The 17552-nt window shown below is 37.3% G+C and overlaps 1 protein-coding gene and 6 non-coding genes across 7 annotated transcripts; all 7 read right to left on the bottom strand.

Annotated features, from left to right (window-relative positions):
* Positions 1-46: 46 nt before the first annotated feature.
* LOC125188675 (RNA-binding NOB1-like protein) lies at positions 47-3507 on the bottom strand. Its single transcript, XM_048085671.2, has 5 exons — positions 3157-3507; positions 1635-2727; positions 1261-1429; positions 469-585; positions 47-368 (listed from the first exon to the last, which is right to left on the bottom strand). Exons 1-5 carry the CDS (start codon positions 3482-3484, stop codon positions 222-224), a joined length of 1854 nt encoding a protein of 617 aa, XP_047941628.1. The 5' UTR covers positions 3485-3507; the 3' UTR covers positions 47-221.
* Positions 3508-6996: 3489 nt separating this feature from the next.
* On the bottom strand, positions 6997-7129 carry LOC125191467 (small nucleolar RNA snoR136). Its single transcript, XR_007171149.1, has one exon. It is a non-coding gene; the product is annotated as a small nucleolar RNA snoR136 (small nucleolar RNA).
* Positions 7130-7166: 37 nt separating this feature from the next.
* Positions 7167-7258, bottom strand: LOC125191496 (small nucleolar RNA SNORD25). Its single transcript, XR_007171170.1, has one exon. It is a non-coding gene; the product is annotated as a small nucleolar RNA SNORD25 (small nucleolar RNA).
* Positions 7259-7464: 206 nt separating this feature from the next.
* Positions 7465-7590, bottom strand: LOC125191452 (small nucleolar RNA snoR77). Its single transcript, XR_007171135.1, has one exon. It is a non-coding gene; the product is annotated as a small nucleolar RNA snoR77 (small nucleolar RNA).
* A 154-nt stretch (positions 7591-7744) lies between these two features.
* On the bottom strand, positions 7745-7835 carry LOC125191424 (small nucleolar RNA snR60/Z15/Z230/Z193/J17). The gene has a single exon (XR_007171108.1). It is a non-coding gene; the product is annotated as a small nucleolar RNA snR60/Z15/Z230/Z193/J17 (small nucleolar RNA).
* Positions 7836-7893: 58 nt separating this feature from the next.
* On the bottom strand, positions 7894-7972 carry LOC125191448 (small nucleolar RNA U83). The gene has a single exon (XR_007171131.1). It is a non-coding gene; the product is annotated as a small nucleolar RNA U83 (small nucleolar RNA).
* Positions 7973-8080: 108 nt separating this feature from the next.
* LOC125191429 (small nucleolar RNA Z43) lies at positions 8081-8183 on the bottom strand. The gene has a single exon (XR_007171113.1). It is a non-coding gene; the product is annotated as a small nucleolar RNA Z43 (small nucleolar RNA).
* Positions 8184-17552: the final 9369 nt, after the last annotated feature.

The raw sequence follows: 17552 nt of genomic DNA, 5'->3' as shown, positions 1-17552 counted from the left end.
ATGTTTAGTTTGGTTTTGTGAAACTTCAAAAATAAATATAGTTCGATTAACACAATGAACCATGACTCATTTGAAGTATCCAAAAACCTATCGGAGCAAAACTTGATTACATCACAACAGAAAAGGGAAAAGGGGAAAAAAATCACTACTCATCTTGTCTCGTACATTAGCCACAACAAAATTGATGCATTAAAGCTAAAGTAGATATGGAAGTATGGTGCTTAGCATTTTCGAGGGGCATAACGGATGTCGTTGGGATTCCTCTTGCCGCTGAAGACAGCAAGTGCTTTCCTAACCGGAGGCTGGAGTGGAGCTTTCTTATCATTGTGGTGGAGGAAAATGTCATCTGGTATAAAGAAATCATCATCCTGCACAGCATCACGTTCAAGTAATGGATTGAGCCAACATCTTACAATCAAAAACAAGAAATACTATAATGTAAATGATGAAATAGATTAAACAATGAACCTGCTTATTCTTCTTCTTTGTCTTTGGATACAGAAATTTCTGCGGAAGCTGATCCTCACGTAATATAGGGTTCTTTGTAATTGCATCTCTACCACCTTGAGGTAGAGGCAGTGAATACTGAAAAGGGATATCACATAAAAAAGTTTGGTCAAATTTCTGCAAATGCTTGGATCACATCTGTAAACATAATCAATTCAGAATCTCACAGTATGCTGATAAACAAAGCGCAGAACCAACAAACAAGAAATTACATAGCACATCTTAAGAAACCAAACTCTCATCAGTCTAAATATCAGATACGAGCAGCCTTCATTGTATAGAAGAGACTATTCAAAGATAGAGAATAAGATTACCGAAAGTAAAAATTCCATATTTTGTACTTTTTAAGTTTTCTAAATTGGGTCACTACTTTAGTTTGTTATTTTATCAAAACTGAATCTTTGTTAACTCATACATGTCAAGTTAGGTCCTTCTATTGCTCCAAAAGCAAGAAAGGACACAATTTGAAATAGTACTTTGCTTTTATCAAAAGTGGAGTTCCTAAACCCAATTAACAGAAGAAAAAAAAGGGGTGAAACAAATAGTAAAGGGACCCAAATCTGTTTCAAGTCCCCTATAGAAATTCATTACTTATTATTTTGTCAAGACAAAAATATTTATTCAGAAACACCAACCTGCAAAGGCTTTGATATTTAGAGGGCCTTGGAAAAGAACTTTCTAATGTCATATTGCTACTATCAGTATTAAGAACAAAGTGCAGACAGGATGGTTGTTAAAAGAAGTTACTGTTACCTTTGTTCCACGTAAGGATACGCGTGGTCGACGTGTGGCCAATATAATACCATTGTCACTAACCGTAACAGCAACCTTTCGTAATGTGCCACCATTCCCACATGTGGGACAGAAAATCTTACCGATTTCTGTGGTCACCTTAGAACAAGCATGGCATTTAAGCACCCACCTAGAGAAAGAGAAAGAATATCAGGTTGACATTCATATCATAAATATAATGAATTATACATCTATCCCAAAATGTGATGTTTGGAATATATTCAGTGATCCCATTTATTCTGTTTTCTCCAGCTTCAGAATTGTTACCATATATTTACGTGAATACTTATTTTCTAAATCTATTCAGACAAATCTAGAGCTATCCATAATCATACCTGTGAAGCTCGCGAATCTGCATTCCTCCAGGGGCCAGAAGTCTTAAACCCATCTGAAGAAGCACATTTTGCATTGCATAATCAGCAGTTATGCAAGCGACACTAGACTCGGATAAGGATCTAAGAGTCCAGCTCTGTTCGCTACTTATATCATCTGTATGCCATGTATCAGCATCTTCATTTGTCTGACTTGTAATCTCTAAGTTCCCGAGCTGTTCAGTGCTCTCAACAAGGTCCTCCTGCAGTGTGTCACCAGAATAATCTATTGCCTCTACCCCACCGAATTCATCTCTCTGAGAAGGAAGATTAACCCTCTCGCCATTTTGAGAAGACATCAAGCATTCTTCATCCAGTTTCATCTTATTCATACCTTCAGAGATATCTGCATTTCCGTTAACATCCTTACAGAAACCATTAACCGTTTGCTCATAATTTTCATCCACAACAAGCTCTGGACATGCGTCATCATCAATGTTTTCAGTATCTGGATTACTGGGTGTGTCTTGTTGTACGGATGAAGCATCACTCATGTCACGTCTAGCTTTTCTCCTGAGAAATCTTCTATGGGTACTTCGACTAACGGCAGGTCGCCAATCATCGGAGTTTTCCTCAGACTGACCTAGCGATGCATCAATACCACCAGCCACCATCTTTTTCCCATCAATTTTAACCTCGCTCTTCTTCATCGGATAGTATCTCTTTGGTTTCTCAAAACCAGCATCACCATCCTCCTGGTTTCCCGCACACGACCTACCATCGTGACTAGAAGCATCCTCCATACCAATTTGACCTTCTGGAATAACACCAAGGCTCAAATCTTTGAGGGGCAAAATTCTAGAATCAGCATGTGATCCATTGTCTTCAGCATGATCTAGTGCTTCCCATTCCTCAAGATTAGGGACATTAGAACCCCATCCAGGCAAGTCCTTTTCTGGAAGCCTTTTAACATTAACTGCGTGAATGGCAGGCGGGTTGTCTCTGAGATGCTGAGTCCCATGGATTTGGGCCTCCAATGTGTAGGTCAAGGCTATGAGCTTCAAGTCCACATCCGAAAGTGTTTGCAAATCACCCGTAGCCCTAGCAAAGCTGGCCACTGTAAAATGACAAATTGTGTAAGAAAACTACTTTACATTAAAAGCTTCTCCCATATAAGTTTTAATACATGTGATTGAGCTTAATATTACCAAATCCACTAACAGCAGCAGTAGCAGCAGCAATATTCCAATCTCCTAGTTATGTGCTTTTTTGTAATGTAAAGAAACCTTTTAAAATTGAAACTTGCTTTATAATCGAACCTCCAAAAATTATGATTTATAATCGAACCTCCAAAAACTAACACAAAACTGAAGCAGATATAATTTAATCTGCAGGATCTAAAAAGCTCAACTAAATTATGCGCACAAATTAACCACAAATACGATAGAAAACATTGTAAATTTATACATAAATAACAATTATTGAGGAAACAATAAAAAGGATCTACGAACGACAACAATACTGCAATACATGAAGAAAAAATCACCTTTCTTAAGAGCATCAGGTGAAGGTTCCAGAGTATCAACAGTGAAGGGCAGAAAGTGCAGGGCGTGGCGAGAGGCGGGATCGCGAATTTCGGTGATGACCTCGGCGACGGAGACGAAGCGGTCGGCGGAGTGGAGGAGCTTCTCTCCTCCCTGGATTATGGCGTTGGCGTCAACAACCGCCACCGCGATTCCTTTTGTTGAAGAGCAGCTCCCCACCAATTTTTGAGCGATAAATTCATTTGGTTGCTGCTTTTGTTGTGGTTGCGGCGGGGGTTGCTGCTTGAGGATATTGCTCCAGCACGTCGGCGGTGGAGCTTGTACTTCCATGGCAGAGAGGGATAGAGAATCAGAGTTGGGAGACGAAATAAACCCTATATACTTTAGTTAGGAGAATTGGGCCCATATTACTGGGCCGACTTTTCTCAAAATACTAACTAAATCTTTTGAATAAATGATCATATGGTTTCAAAGTCGATTTATTACGTAATTAAATTACAAATTAAATGTATAAAAGAAATGCCACATATGGGGATAATAAAAAAGGCTATTAAAATAATGGTTATTATTTAAATATTAATAAATAGAAGGCCAAAATTTCTAAATTATTAAGAACATGTGATACAATTCCTGTTTTATTATAGAATAATCTAGAACTAAATTAAAACAATTCTAATAAAAAATTCTAGAACAAGAGGTGACTTGGTATAAATAGAACCTCAACCTACGAAGGAGTGCCTATCAAATAGGCGGATACCTCTTTTTCGAATTTCTCAAAATCTAGTATCCGATATTCGATCCGAAAATGATTTCGGATAACTAGATATTCGACTCTGATATCCAGTCCTGGTTGTGAATTTTTATTTTATTATTTCTTTAAGAAAATTAACTATAAACTTTTAGAAATACAAACTTATAGTTCGAGTTTAAGATAAAAAAAAAAACTAATATAAATTTTTAGAAAAAAAATTAATAAGTTATAACATCTATCATTCATCCATAATAAACATCACAAAGTTAATTATTTTATATTACGATATTCTTAGAGCATCCACAGTGGATGTCCGATTGCCCGAGATCAGGCTCGGGTGTCGTCAGCATCCACTACAAGAGCCCGAGTCCGAGCCGGGCGACCGAAAATTCAGTCACCGAAAATTCTATCATCCCGATCTCGCGCCCGATCGATCGAGGATGCGATCTCAAAATAATTATAAAAAAATCAATTTTTAATTATAAAAACCATTTTTAATTCTAAAAAAATGATTTTTAAATTAAAAAATTATTTTTTAAACTTGAAATAAAAAACTATAATTTCACAATGATCCAAACTAAAAACGGATAAGTGAATTAGTGAAAGAATATATTTGTAGAATATAAACATTCACACTAAATGAGCAAGTTTTGCATTGCTTGAGTAAACTTTTTATAGATAGGTTTTCAATTTCAACTTTCATTATGACTTCGATGTGGGATAAATGGTAGTTTTATAGATAGGTTCTCAACTCCAAATTTCTTTGTGATTTCGATGTGGGACAATTAGTTTTACACTTAAAAGAGAGTTTTTTGTTGCTTTGTAAAAATTTGTTTGAGTTCAATACACAATCTATGTTTATCCTAATGGTAAATGTGCTTTGAAAAATTATAGAGGTTGTGAGTTCAACATATTTAGTAATTTAGGGTTTTTTTTTATTTAGCAATTTAGTTTAGTAATGTAGTCTTTTTTTAGCTAAGTATGATGTAGTTTTTTTTATTATTATTAAGTTATGTAGTTGTTTTTAAAAATCCGTGGTGTTTCATATAATATATTTTGATATTTTAGTAATTAAAAATAAAATAAAAAAAACAATAATATTAAAAATTAAAAGCAAATTGAGTTTAATTGATATGGCTCCCACTAGGACCAAACCAACCATTGCAGAAAGAAGGGTCATTGTTGTTTTATATTTTATGTAATTTTAGTTATTTTAATTGTTTTGTGTTTTAACAAGAACAAGTCTTACGCTAATTTTAAGATTCGCATTACGTATAATATTAGATTCAGGTAATTATTGTGTGGTGTCAACTTAAATTGTATCGTATCATTAATGGTATGACTAGAAATTTTGATATAACACGAATACGCACAAAGTTAATAGGCTTTGGTTCATATTGGGTCGACCGAATAAAAACGCAAGATTTTAGTGTTGGATTTGTGCTGCAATGATAATTCAACCTACGCGATTTAAAAACAACAAATTCTTGTAAAATGATAGAAAAAAATGATATAAAAAAGACATATGCAAACTAATGTAATTTTCAATCCAACATCATTTTCTTCTTTCAAAACATCATTGCTTCAAAAACAAAAGACAATACCATTTTCAATTTGGTACAATATAGCAGTACTCACTCCGTCCCAAAATAAGTGACTCGTATTCCTTTTTAGGGTGTCCCACTATAAGTGACCTATTTCTATTTTTAGCAAAAAGTCATCTTTCTTACTTTATTCTCCACCTACTTTATTTTCTCTTCTCTCCTCTACTTTTCTCTCTCTTATACTTTACTCTCTCCACTTTAACTTATTTAAATATCATTCCTTAAATCCCGTGCCCAAAAGAAGTAAGTCACTTATCTTGGGACGGAGGGAGTATTATCTTACATCAACTCAATGGGCTCCTACCAGACCGAATAGGAGTTGTGTTTATCATATTTGGGTTTGCCACTTTAGGAATCTCAGTTTATCATATTTGGGTGTCGCACTTTATGAGTCTCAATTAAAATATTCTATAAATGGTTATAAGCCTCACATTCCACTAACCTTTTTATACTCACATTTTATTATGGGCGTGTTTGGTAAGTTAGTAATACCAAGATAAAGAAATATATATGGACATTTCTAATTGTTTCATATCATAGTTAAGCTTAACTCAAAGCCCAATATAAGACAAGAGCCCTACCCAATCTTACCAAAATTATAACTTTAATCATGTTTATGTAACCCACCAATTTGTCAAGTTAAACCATGTTATTTAATATACATTTAGATAATTTTTGTTCTATCAAACAATAACAAAAAAAAGTATCATATCTTTGCATATCTTGACATGAAGCCCGTATTTCTTATCTTATTTTACACATCTTCTCGTATCTCATCTTTTTTATCAAACGAGTATGTAAAAGTATGACCCACATTCCACTGTCTAAGAAGATGGACAAGGATGTTTTGGTCCTCACAAAGGGCTCCTACCCAACCTCATAGGAGTGGCATTTTAATTCCACCAGGTCGGATGGATAAGATCGAACTCTAGAGAGTCTTACTCAATCGAATGAGTTTAAGCCCTTGATCCACCCGATTGGGTTTGATGCAACAGTAGCCCAAAGATTTCTACCAAACCAATAGTAATTTGTCTTTAATTCCACTCGGTCGAGTTCACTAAACACAACATTGAGATTTATCTGTATTTTACATTAGAGAAAAACACTATACAGTGAAAATGACAAATTTAGAGAGAGTTCCCACTCATTCCACAAAGTAAAGAATGAGATCACAACCAAGATTCCATCATCCAACAATTTAGTTGTTTGATTTCATATTTTATATTCACTGTATTTTGTACTTTAGATATGATATAGGTAGCTAAATGCATTTGTGAAATTCTAAGGTGTCTACAATAATTCTATAGTTTTATTTGTCTTTATTTTCATATACTAGACTCATGTAATTCATTTGGTAGTTATTGTGCTTCTCTAATTTAATGGATTAGCCATTTAATAATATTCGGAGATATAATCCAATTAAGATTGCAATTTAAATCATTGTACAAAAGTATTAGTACTACTACATAGTACTACTAGTAATTTAGTAATGTAGTTCACCAACGTCCAAATGAACTATAAAAAGAATCACCGGATAGCGAGGAGAACTTATTTTTGTAGCTTTACATGGTGAAAAATGACGCACATAAGTGCGACAAAACACAAAATCAAGTAAAGCACAAAAATGAAAAATGAAAAATGAAAAAAAAAATAAACTAATGGCTCAGTCCCTTAGATGTTCAATAATCGCGATCATATCCGCAATCATTACAGGTCTGTGTAACTGTATAAGTGCTCATCATCGCCATTTATAATTTTACCAAAATTCAATTGAAAATAGGAAATATAGCTGTCCCATTGATCTCCAACCACAACCCAATAAGCAGTAAGAGTAAAGAAAACAGGGCAACACAACAAATATTGCTTCTAGGGAACGAGTTGATTAGATATTGAGATCAAATCCAACAACCAGATAGCGAAGCCAGCAAAGAAAGGGAGGGTTTAATGAAAAAAGAAATGTTCTTGAGCTTACTAGACCAGCTTCAAAGAATAAATCAGCAAGTCTGAAGAGCAAAAGGTCCTTATGCGAGCAGATCAACACCTTACTTCTCATTATTGTTTAAGACAGAAGTAGGTTGCCTGAATTTCCACTCAAATGCTTCTAAAATTATTGAAAATTTGGTAAAATTGTGGCCTCATTGAGAAGATTAGAATGTCTACATGTGATGTTCGGGCATATGCTTGTCTTTATAAGAATTTAATCACAGGCCAATAGATAGAATTAGGAAATTGATTAAAGGTCATCAGATAGGAGCGAAAGACTAAAAGAGTTTTATAATCACGAATTAGTCATTTGAACTATGCATTTAATCATCACTTGACCAATCAGTACAAGAGAAAAGTTTATGAAAACTAAATTCAAAAAACTAGAATTGGGCGAAACAAGCCTCAGAAGGAAGGCAGTAGGGTGTTCGTAATCAATGAATACTCATTAATAAGTTCCACTAAAATTCATCATCGGCACCTTCAAACTTTCTAAAACTATTTATTTCAGAAATATTAACACAGACAATGCGAATAATCATGAAGATCTGAACAAAAATTGGGCGAAAATGAAAAATAGAAATGGAAGGACTCAGTTTATGGGTGGTGATATAGCAGTATGGTCGGCAAGGCAAGCAATAAGCAATATGCCATTACGACGAACGAGACCTATCACAATTCATCATTGCCCTTCAAATCAATATTCAAACACTATAAAATCAAAGGAAACCATTGGCCTTCAAATCAACCATAAACTGTAAAATCATAGGAAACCAAAAGTGTTGTTGTGGGTGAGTGTGTGCAGCGGCGATGCAAGAAGAAGGGAGAAGAGTAGAATACTTAAAAGAAGGGAGGCGATCGAATTAGGGTTTTTGTTTGAAGTAGGGTTGCGGCGTCACTTATTATGCGGAGGGATTTTATAACAAGTCAACATTTTTAGGTCTTCTTTTACCTTTTTTATTCTTTATTTCTTTTAAATTAGTATAGCAGGCTTTTTTTTTTTTTAGAATTGACTTTTCAAATAAAACGAAAAAAATGAATCACTTATTGATGTGGATTCCAACGTTTCATATTAGGGACCTAATATATACTACTCCCTCCGTCCCGGCTAAGATGACACATTGCTTAGCCGGCACGGGGTTTTAGGAGTTATTGGTTAAAGTGTTTAATTGGAGAGAGAGAAGGTGAGTGTAAGTATTAAAGTAGAGAGATAAAGAAAGATGAATATTTTAATAAGAGTAAGAAAAAGTGGTTGAGTGTATTAATTGGAGAGAGAAAGTTACCAAAAAAGGAAATGTGTCATCTTAGTTGAGACAAACTAAAAAGGAAAACGTGTCATCTTAAGCGGGACGGAGGGAGTAGAACTTTTAAAAAATTGGATTGTTGCCATAAATTTTGAAATTGACAAATAATATCATGAAGTTTAAGGACAGAAAGAGAGATCTTTATAAGAGTATCTCCAATAGCTTTAGGTCAGCCACAAGGTAGTCACTCTCTCTCCCTGCCACGTCATCAGCAATAAATTCCACCTGCCACATCATCATTTTAAGCAAATAGGCTAGCCTAAGGCTAGCCACAGTCTAGCCGCAATAAAAATAATTCAATTTACGGAATTAAATTCATGACAAATTACAGAATTAAAATTTACGAGACACATACGGGAAAATTCATTAATATCATTTAAATAAAAAAAAGGTACATTGATTAAAAAAAATTACATTAAAGAAAAAAAATTACATAATCAATACAAAATAAAATGGCTTCCACACACGAGTCACGCCTCTCTCTACTCCTCGTCGTCGCCGCCGCCACCCGAGACCTCCACGTCTGATCCCCCCAACTATGCCCTTGCGGCATCCAAATCTACCCGCATGCTCTCGGGCATCGAGTGAAGAAACCTCTTCTCCGTGGGATCAGTGGCGGCCTTCCAATCTTGGAAGACCGTGTACATCCGCTCCCGCGTTTTTTGACGCAAGAAGAAGGTGAGCGCGGGTGGGGGGGTTGCCGACTGGACCTCCTAGGGCGATAGGGGGGAGGATCGTCTCGCTGCCCGTTGCGCCCGCTTTTGGCCAATCGGGCGAGTGCGGCGAGCAAACGATGGAGGGGACGGAAACTCCTCAGCATCCGGGGGGAGGTCGTGGGAACCGCCGCTGCTGCCGCTGTAATCGCCGGAATAGTTCAGCTTCTGCTTCTTCGGCCACCCAGCTGCGACCCCCACCCGGAACTTCTCGGAGTCCTTCAGCACCAGATAGCAGTTCCAGTAGGTGAACTCCTTATAAACCCCCAGCTTGGGAAACAGACTCTCCGTTATCCTCCGGCAGTCCTCCTCAGTCTGCCCACTAGTCTGCATCCGGAGGGCGTTGGCGTACAGCCCGAAAATCGGCCAACTGCAGCCCTGATGCGTTCCCACGCCTTCCGGCACTCCTCCCCGGTGAAGTCCTTTCCATGCGGGCAGTTCCTCTAGTAGGCTGCTCTAATCATAGCCCACATATTGACGATCCTCTGGTTGTTCGCAACCAGAGGATCGTCGCAAACCGACAACCACGCCTTGGACATGGCGACGTTCTCATCGTCCGTCCACTTCCTCCGTGCAGTGGTGTCGTCAACAGCCGGCTGCGACGACTCCCTGACCACCTTGCTCTTCCCCTTGTTGTTCTTCTTCTTCTTCGGCGCGGCCCGAGCCCGCTCTGCTCCCCCCGTTGGAACGGGAGTGTCCGTCTCCTCAACATCGATCCCCAACTCCTGTAAAGAGAAACGGTCATCCCCAGTGAACTGCGTCTCCACCGGGGTCGATGTGTGAGACGAAGCCGTCAAAAAGTCAAAAGTGGGACGATAGACCGTGTCCTCCCCCCCCCCCCCCCCGGCGACCCCTGCATACCGGGCTGCACACCCCCCCCCCACCATACCGACATCATCCCCATCATCGTTGCATCATCTGCGGCGTACCTCCCCACCCCGACATTCCCTGCCCGCCGCTGGCCTGCCCCCCGCCCGGCATCGCCTGCCCGCCCGCCATCAATCCCATCAACTGTTGCCAAGGGTACATGTTGTACTGCCCGCCCATTTGCCCCCATCCAGACCCCACGGTACCCGTGGGAGTCTGAGACCTGCTCGTCGCCGGAGTAAACTGGTTGTTGTTGTCCATCTCTCGAAGTTGCTCTTGTACAGAAATTTAGATAGAGATAAAACTCGTTAAAACAAGTGGTGCAAATGAAAATGACGTGAAAATCGCGAATATATAGTGTTTCAAAAATTAAAAAAATAAAATAAAAATGCGCTGGCCGATCGCTCGCCGATCGCCAGCCCGCAATGGCGGCAAACGCATCGGCGAGTGCCTGGAAATCGGCGTGCGCTCGCCTAATTTCTCGCCGAAAGTGCGCTGGCCGGTTGCAATAGTTCGGCTAGCCGACCGGCTAGCGCCGCGAATAGGCTAGCCGGTGGGCTAGCCGCTATTGGAGATGCTCTTACACCGAGTTTGTTATTTCCCAACAAAAAAAAGATTCCGATTACTTTTATAGATTGAAGAATAATTTTGAAGGGTGTGCTTCAAGAATAACTATCCTCAAAGATTAAAAAACTTGAAGCTCTCGAAGTTGTTGTCGATAAATTACGAAAAAAATATGTATCATGACATTATTTGCCGAAATTTTTTCTTTTGTGGGAAATAACAAACTCGGGGTAAAGTTCGTGATATTATTTATCAATTTCAAAGTTCGTGGGAAAAATGCAACTTTTTGAAAGTTCCATGATATTAGGTGCCAATATCCCTTCCTATTATTGGCTAAAGTATCTATCCATTGAGAAATCCTTTTTGGTAGACACGGTGGTGTTTCGTGCCTTGGGCCTTATATAAGTTTTCAAAATACGATTTTTTTTATATTTATGGCTTTAGGAAAGACGCGTACACGTTTAAAAACAAGCAATGGCGACGCATCTTCAAAAACGCATAGCCGATTCGTGTTTAAACATGCGTAGCTGATACGCTCGGATTTTGCACTATTTTAAGGCCGTTATTTGGTCCGTTTTTTTATGTCAAAGTCACTCTACACGTCCATTATTTGCATATTTTGTCTATTTTGGTATTTTGACGTGTTTTGTGAGAAATATGCATAATTGAGCCGAAAAAGGGAGCCAAAACGCAAAGTCTGGAAATCTGGAGTCAAACGGCGACCGGCGACCGCCGCGAATGTGTGCGGCGACCGCCGGCGCCCGGCGGGCAGATCAATGCAGCGGTCCACCTCGGAAAAATACGCTTGGAAGAGAAGTCCCGCCCGGCGACCGCCGGAAGTCGTGCGGCGGTCCGCCGCCGAAGAGACAGACTCTCTGGACTCCAACGCGGCGACCACTGGCCAAGGTGCGGCGGCCCGCCGGAGAAAAGCGGCGAATCCGAGATGCCCTAGATTTGCTCCAAGATTTACCATATTTTGAAGATCTTTTCCTTCTACAACAAGGATTGTCTTTCCCCTATAAATAAGACCTCAAGCTTCATCAAAAAGAGAGAGCTTCTATTTGCAAAATAATTCATAGAGATCAAGAGCTAGAGTACTTCACTTGTGCAAGAAGTTTGAGAAGGATTTCAAGAACATCAAGAACGACAAGGATTCAACCTACGGGTTTTATTTTTTTTAGTTTTATGTTCAAATTGTCTTCCCTTCAATCTATGTGTTTAGCTTATTTCATTATGTGTAACTAAACTCATAGGATTCTAGGGATGTGTTAGTAACGACTCTGGTTATACAATTCTAATTTTCTATTTAATATCCGTTTTGTTTTTACTTTGTTTCTTCCCTAAGTTAGTCTTGATGTTGCATGATTGAGTGACACAATTGTGTATGATTTAATATAACTTGCTTTATAACTGTGACAGAGTTCTAGCGAGTTAGGTCCACTTAGTAGACGCTACAGTTAGCTTCCCTTAAAACGACACTGTTAATTGAGAGTGAGGACTTTTCAAGGGTCTTAGGAGCTTAATGGAGTTACGTGTTGGGATTGACAACCCTAATCTTGTAATCAACGTTTGCATCGCATGAGCATAAGCTAGGTGACTAGTCCTATCAAAGTAATAACTGTGCTAGGGTATTGTAGTTTGGAATTTGTATAACCATAACTGTGAACGTACATCCCTGGAATTCTCTTATCTCTATCGATTGTCTCTGTGTTTTGCTTGCATTTAGTTGTTAATTATTTTCAAATATTTTCTGTTTTCAAAAGTTTTCAAAAACATTCTGTTCTTCCAAATAGTAATTGAGTCTTAGTAGAGGATAGACACTTTGTGTTTGCCTTCCCCGTGTTCGATATCCCGGTACTGACCTTTGGCTATACTATATATACTCTGTATACTTGCATGTTTATTTAGTGCTAAAAAATAGTGCATCAGTAGCCCTTGCACGTTTTAAAAAACGTGCATTACGGCTACACGTTTTTAAACATGCGTAGACCACCCTACTTACATACTTCCTTCATCCCACACTCTTTCCTTTTTAGTCCATTCCATAAGAATATGCACTTTCTAATTTTAGAAACTATTTTTTCTCTTTAATGAGATGAGACCCATTCTCCACTAATAATACTTTGATTACTTTTTCTCTCTACCTCTCTCTTACTTTATCAATTTTGCATTAAAACTTGTGCCGAACCCAAAGTACATATTCTTTGGGGATGGAGAGAGTATGAGTTTGCCTAGGCAAATTATAGCCTCACTCATCACAAATTTAGAAATCGTCATAATCAGAACTAAAACGGACCTAAAAACGGATTAACACAAGCAAAACCCAAGAAGTAACATGTCATCCACCTTAGCGTAACTCAAACAAAGCAAATCTAACTCGACCTTGCACCACCACCAACACTCAGAAGTAGAGAAATCGGATCGGTGATTAAGAAAAAGAAAGCTATTGTGGTTTACTATGTGGACATGCTTGGCCATCACAACAATTTTGTGCGATACATGATTTTGATACTTAAGTTCATTAAGTTCAACTTTTTTACCTCGAACATTCTCCAAAATGTGGGCCATCAGCAGTGGCAGACCCATGATTTTGATACTGTGGGCCAACTGTTAATAATTGTTGCATATTTTTAGTGTCAACATTGGCAAAAACAATACTGACATAAACAACATAGAGCCAAGAGAAATGAATAATGAGAGATAAATAATTTGGGATTGAGCAATATAAATTAAAGATATGTACAATAACACTGTCGAAATAATTGAAGAATGGTTTTTTTCCAAAATAAAAACAAAACTTAATTAAATTTACTAATACTATAGGATACAGAGTCTGTTATGCTGAGCGCCCAATTTAGGCGTCGACTATTGATTTGGTGCAAAATTAATCAACAATTTTTTTTTTATTTTCTTTTTGTGTTTCCTTTTTAGTTTTTTCTCTTCGTATAATCTTGCGGCCTGCACTTTCTCTCTAAACATTACTGTTTCTTTTTTTCGTCTTCTTCTGTGTATAACTTCGTACTCCTCCCAAATCTGAAAATTGGAAAACATTATCACCAGTTTTAGTTATATTTTTCAATACTTTTTTGCTCTCATAGTGCCCTTACTCTCAAAATTGAAAATTATGATTTCTAGATCTTGTATACCTCCAGATCCATCATCAGATGTTCAAGACCTCGATTCTCTAATCGGAAGATAGATTTACACTTTGTCGTCATAAAAACAAAATGGAATCATCTTGGTTTTAATTCCCCTATTCAATTAATAAAGATAGAATGACTACATCAAAATTCCAAGATTCACATCTTAATGTGTAAAATTCTAATTGAGGAACGAGATAGAAGAGAAATACATAGGAATGTTAATTCTTCTCTCTTCCTCAACTTGATTTTCAAAATTAAAAAAAAATAATAAACAATATTTTTTCTACTTGCACAGTTAACAAGTTTGGATAAATTGATGAAAGAAATTCATTTTCTCAATTTCTTGTTCTCCACTCTTGGAGTCTACTTCTTCAATAAGGATGAACGTTACACAGGGAGGAGATGTGTTTACCAGAAAAGTATCGCATGTGAAGGAAAGAGGGATATGAATAAAAATATTAAGAAAAGAAAAATAAAACAAGGAAATGAATAAAAAAATCTGTTACTATTTCTGAAGTCGCCCAGCAGACGCTCATATTGGACGCCTAGCATATCAAAACTCATAGGATACATATGCATATTTATTGGGCTAAAGAATTGTGTTTATCCTTAGATTATAAAGAACCTTACCTCCTATGATCTTACAATAACAATATTTACACAAATGAGAAAATATTGAAAAAATCCATAATTACTAATGTGTGAAAGAAAATAAAGCAAAATTTAAAATTACTAGCGTGAGAAAAAAAATATAAATAAATAATTACTACTGCCAGCTAATGATTAACTATGAGATTTAGAAAAATGAATCATGAATAATTGTAGCTATAGGACAAGTGTGAAAAAATTAGAAAAAGATAAATAGAAAATCATCAAAATGCATGAGAAAAGACAACTAATCAAGCGGCTAGATTCGATCCCAATATCGAAGGGATATATTAGATCCACTTGAAACGTGGCCACGGTTCGTAAAACCGCCGGTTCCGGTTCATGACATGCTTGAACCGTAACCGGCCCGGCTATGACGGTTCCGGTTCCGGTTTAACCGGCGGTCACGGCGGTTCCGGTTCCGGTTAATAACCGCCGGTTTTTCGCCGGTTCCGGTTCATCTGGGCCGGTTCCAGTTCAGTTCCGGTTTGTTTGTTTGTTTGTTTTTTTTTAAATCTTATAGTTATTACTTTTAAATTCTATAGTACAATCCAAAGAGAAATTGATAATGATAAAGAATTGCAATTTTATTGATTTGAAACTTTGAATGTAAATTTCTACAATACAATAACAAGTTACAACTTACAAGTTACAAAATACAACAATACAAGTATACAACTATACACTTGAATTTAAAATATAGATACAAAATTACGATTTAAAAAAAATATATTAAAAGTAAAGTTGAAACAATTAGAAAAAAAAAGAAAAAAAAGGAAAAGGACTTGAGCTCAACTTAAATTTAAATTTTGAAATTCAAATTTTGAAAACGGTCGGAACCGCCGGTTTTTGGTCAGAAACCGCCGGTTTCCGACACCTTTTCAGGCCTACGCTGCAACCCTACGCCCTACGCCTGCAACCCTACCCCCCAACCGGCGGTTTTGTGTCAGAAACCGCCGGTTTTTCGACACGAACCGCCGGTTTCTGACCGAAAACCGGCGGTTAACCGTCCTTTTCCGACCCTACCCCTGCAACCCTACGAACCTACCGGCGATGACCATTTATTTCCGGTTAACCGGCGGTTAACCGGCGAATCGGCGGTTAACGGCGGTTACGGTTTCGTATTTTGTTGAACCGTAACCGAATCGTATGTCGAACCGTAACCGGATTTCGAACCGGAACCGTCGTCTGGTTCCGGTTCCGGTTCCGAACCGCCGGTTCAAAATCGGCGGTTAACCGGTGGGCCGGTTTGGTTTGGCCATGTCTACTTGAAAGCCAACTACACTCCATTTTTTAACTGTAATATGAATATACTCCCTCCGTTCACGAAGAATATTAATTTTCAGTTCGATACGAGTTTTAATGCAAAATTGGTAAAGTAAATGAGAGGTAGAGAGTAAAAGTAATTTAAAGTATTGTTAGTGGGGAATGGGTCCCACCTCATTAGAGAGAAAAGAATATTTTAAATTAGAAAGTGCATAATCTTGTGGGACAGACTAAAAAAGTAAGAGTGTATATTCTTGTAGGCAAATTTCGAATGGTTGGGAGTATAATATATAGGCAAATTTCGAATGGTTGGGAGTCCCAAGTACCCCCCATGCCATTATGTATCCGCAAATGCCATCGTGATAGTGGTAATTGGATACCAGACACTTACAAAAACATCATCGGCACAAGTCAAAGAACTTTGGAAAAAAGATGATCAATAAGAGTACATATTTAATCCAATGGTGACTTGAGCCCTCATAACTTATTGGAACGAGATGAAGCGTTCTACCATATTGACTTAATCCACGAACCAAACACGACCTAAAGTTGAATTACAATGGCCTCACAACTAACACAATTCAATTATGAATACTAAAATGGATGACTTTATAATGTATCAATATCATGAATTATGATATGTTGACTTATATCTTTTATATTCATCCGTCCATGAAAAACAGTGAGAAGGGTATTAAAGTAAATTCAGTTGATTTTGGGCCATATCTGGGGTATAGATATAGTATCAGGCCAAATTTCGGTAGATTATTTATCTGGAAGAATGAGGGAATCTATGTGGGCCTTGGGCGGGCCGACAAATAAACATGGGCCCTAAGATAATTTAATTAAGCTACCAAACAACAGTTTAACCATGATAACTTATTTATCTAGGCCTATCTTGTCTACCAAACAGGCACTAAGCATATAATTTCTAAGATGTCCTTATGATTTGAAAAATTATAGTACTAGTTCCAACGTATAAGTAAGAACTATTCGATTTATACATAATAATGTCAATTAGGATTTATAAAATATACTCTCTCATTCCCAAGATAGTTGAGTCGGTTTTTTTTCATTCGTTTTGCAAAAATAATGAAGTAATAAATAGTTAAAACGGAGATAATGTAGTGTACGAAAGAGAATATTGTAAAGAAGAATTTTCTCTGTATTTTTTTCTCTATTGTTTTACTATATCACCACTTTAAGTATTTATATCATTTTTTTAAAGCAGTTAGAAAAATAAATGACTCAATTATCTTGAAACTAAGGGAGTAAATAAAACTCCACCATTGATTTGCTGCAAATAAAATTTACGTACCGTTACTTTATCAGTTGATAAAATTTCATTTGGTTTTACCGATTTAAAACGATCCAACATATTATAGTATATAAAGAGTTTTAAAGGTCAAACCGGACCAGATAAAAAGCCAGCTCAACTGATCAAACTAGTCGATTCCATCCGATTTTTAAGACAATGCACATTTTTTTAACAAAAAAATAAAAAATAAAGACCAAAATATAGCTGACCCAAAATAGCTTAGTGAAGACAAAATGC

Source organism: Salvia hispanica, chromosome 5 (genome assembly GCF_029641045.1).
Source record: "Salvia hispanica isolate PSC_SH4W2 chromosome 5, Shi_PSC_v1, whole genome shotgun sequence".
Lineage (NCBI taxonomy): Eukaryota > Viridiplantae > Streptophyta > Magnoliopsida > Lamiales > Lamiaceae > Salvia > Salvia hispanica.
This window is presented reverse-complemented; position numbering and strand designations above follow the sequence as displayed.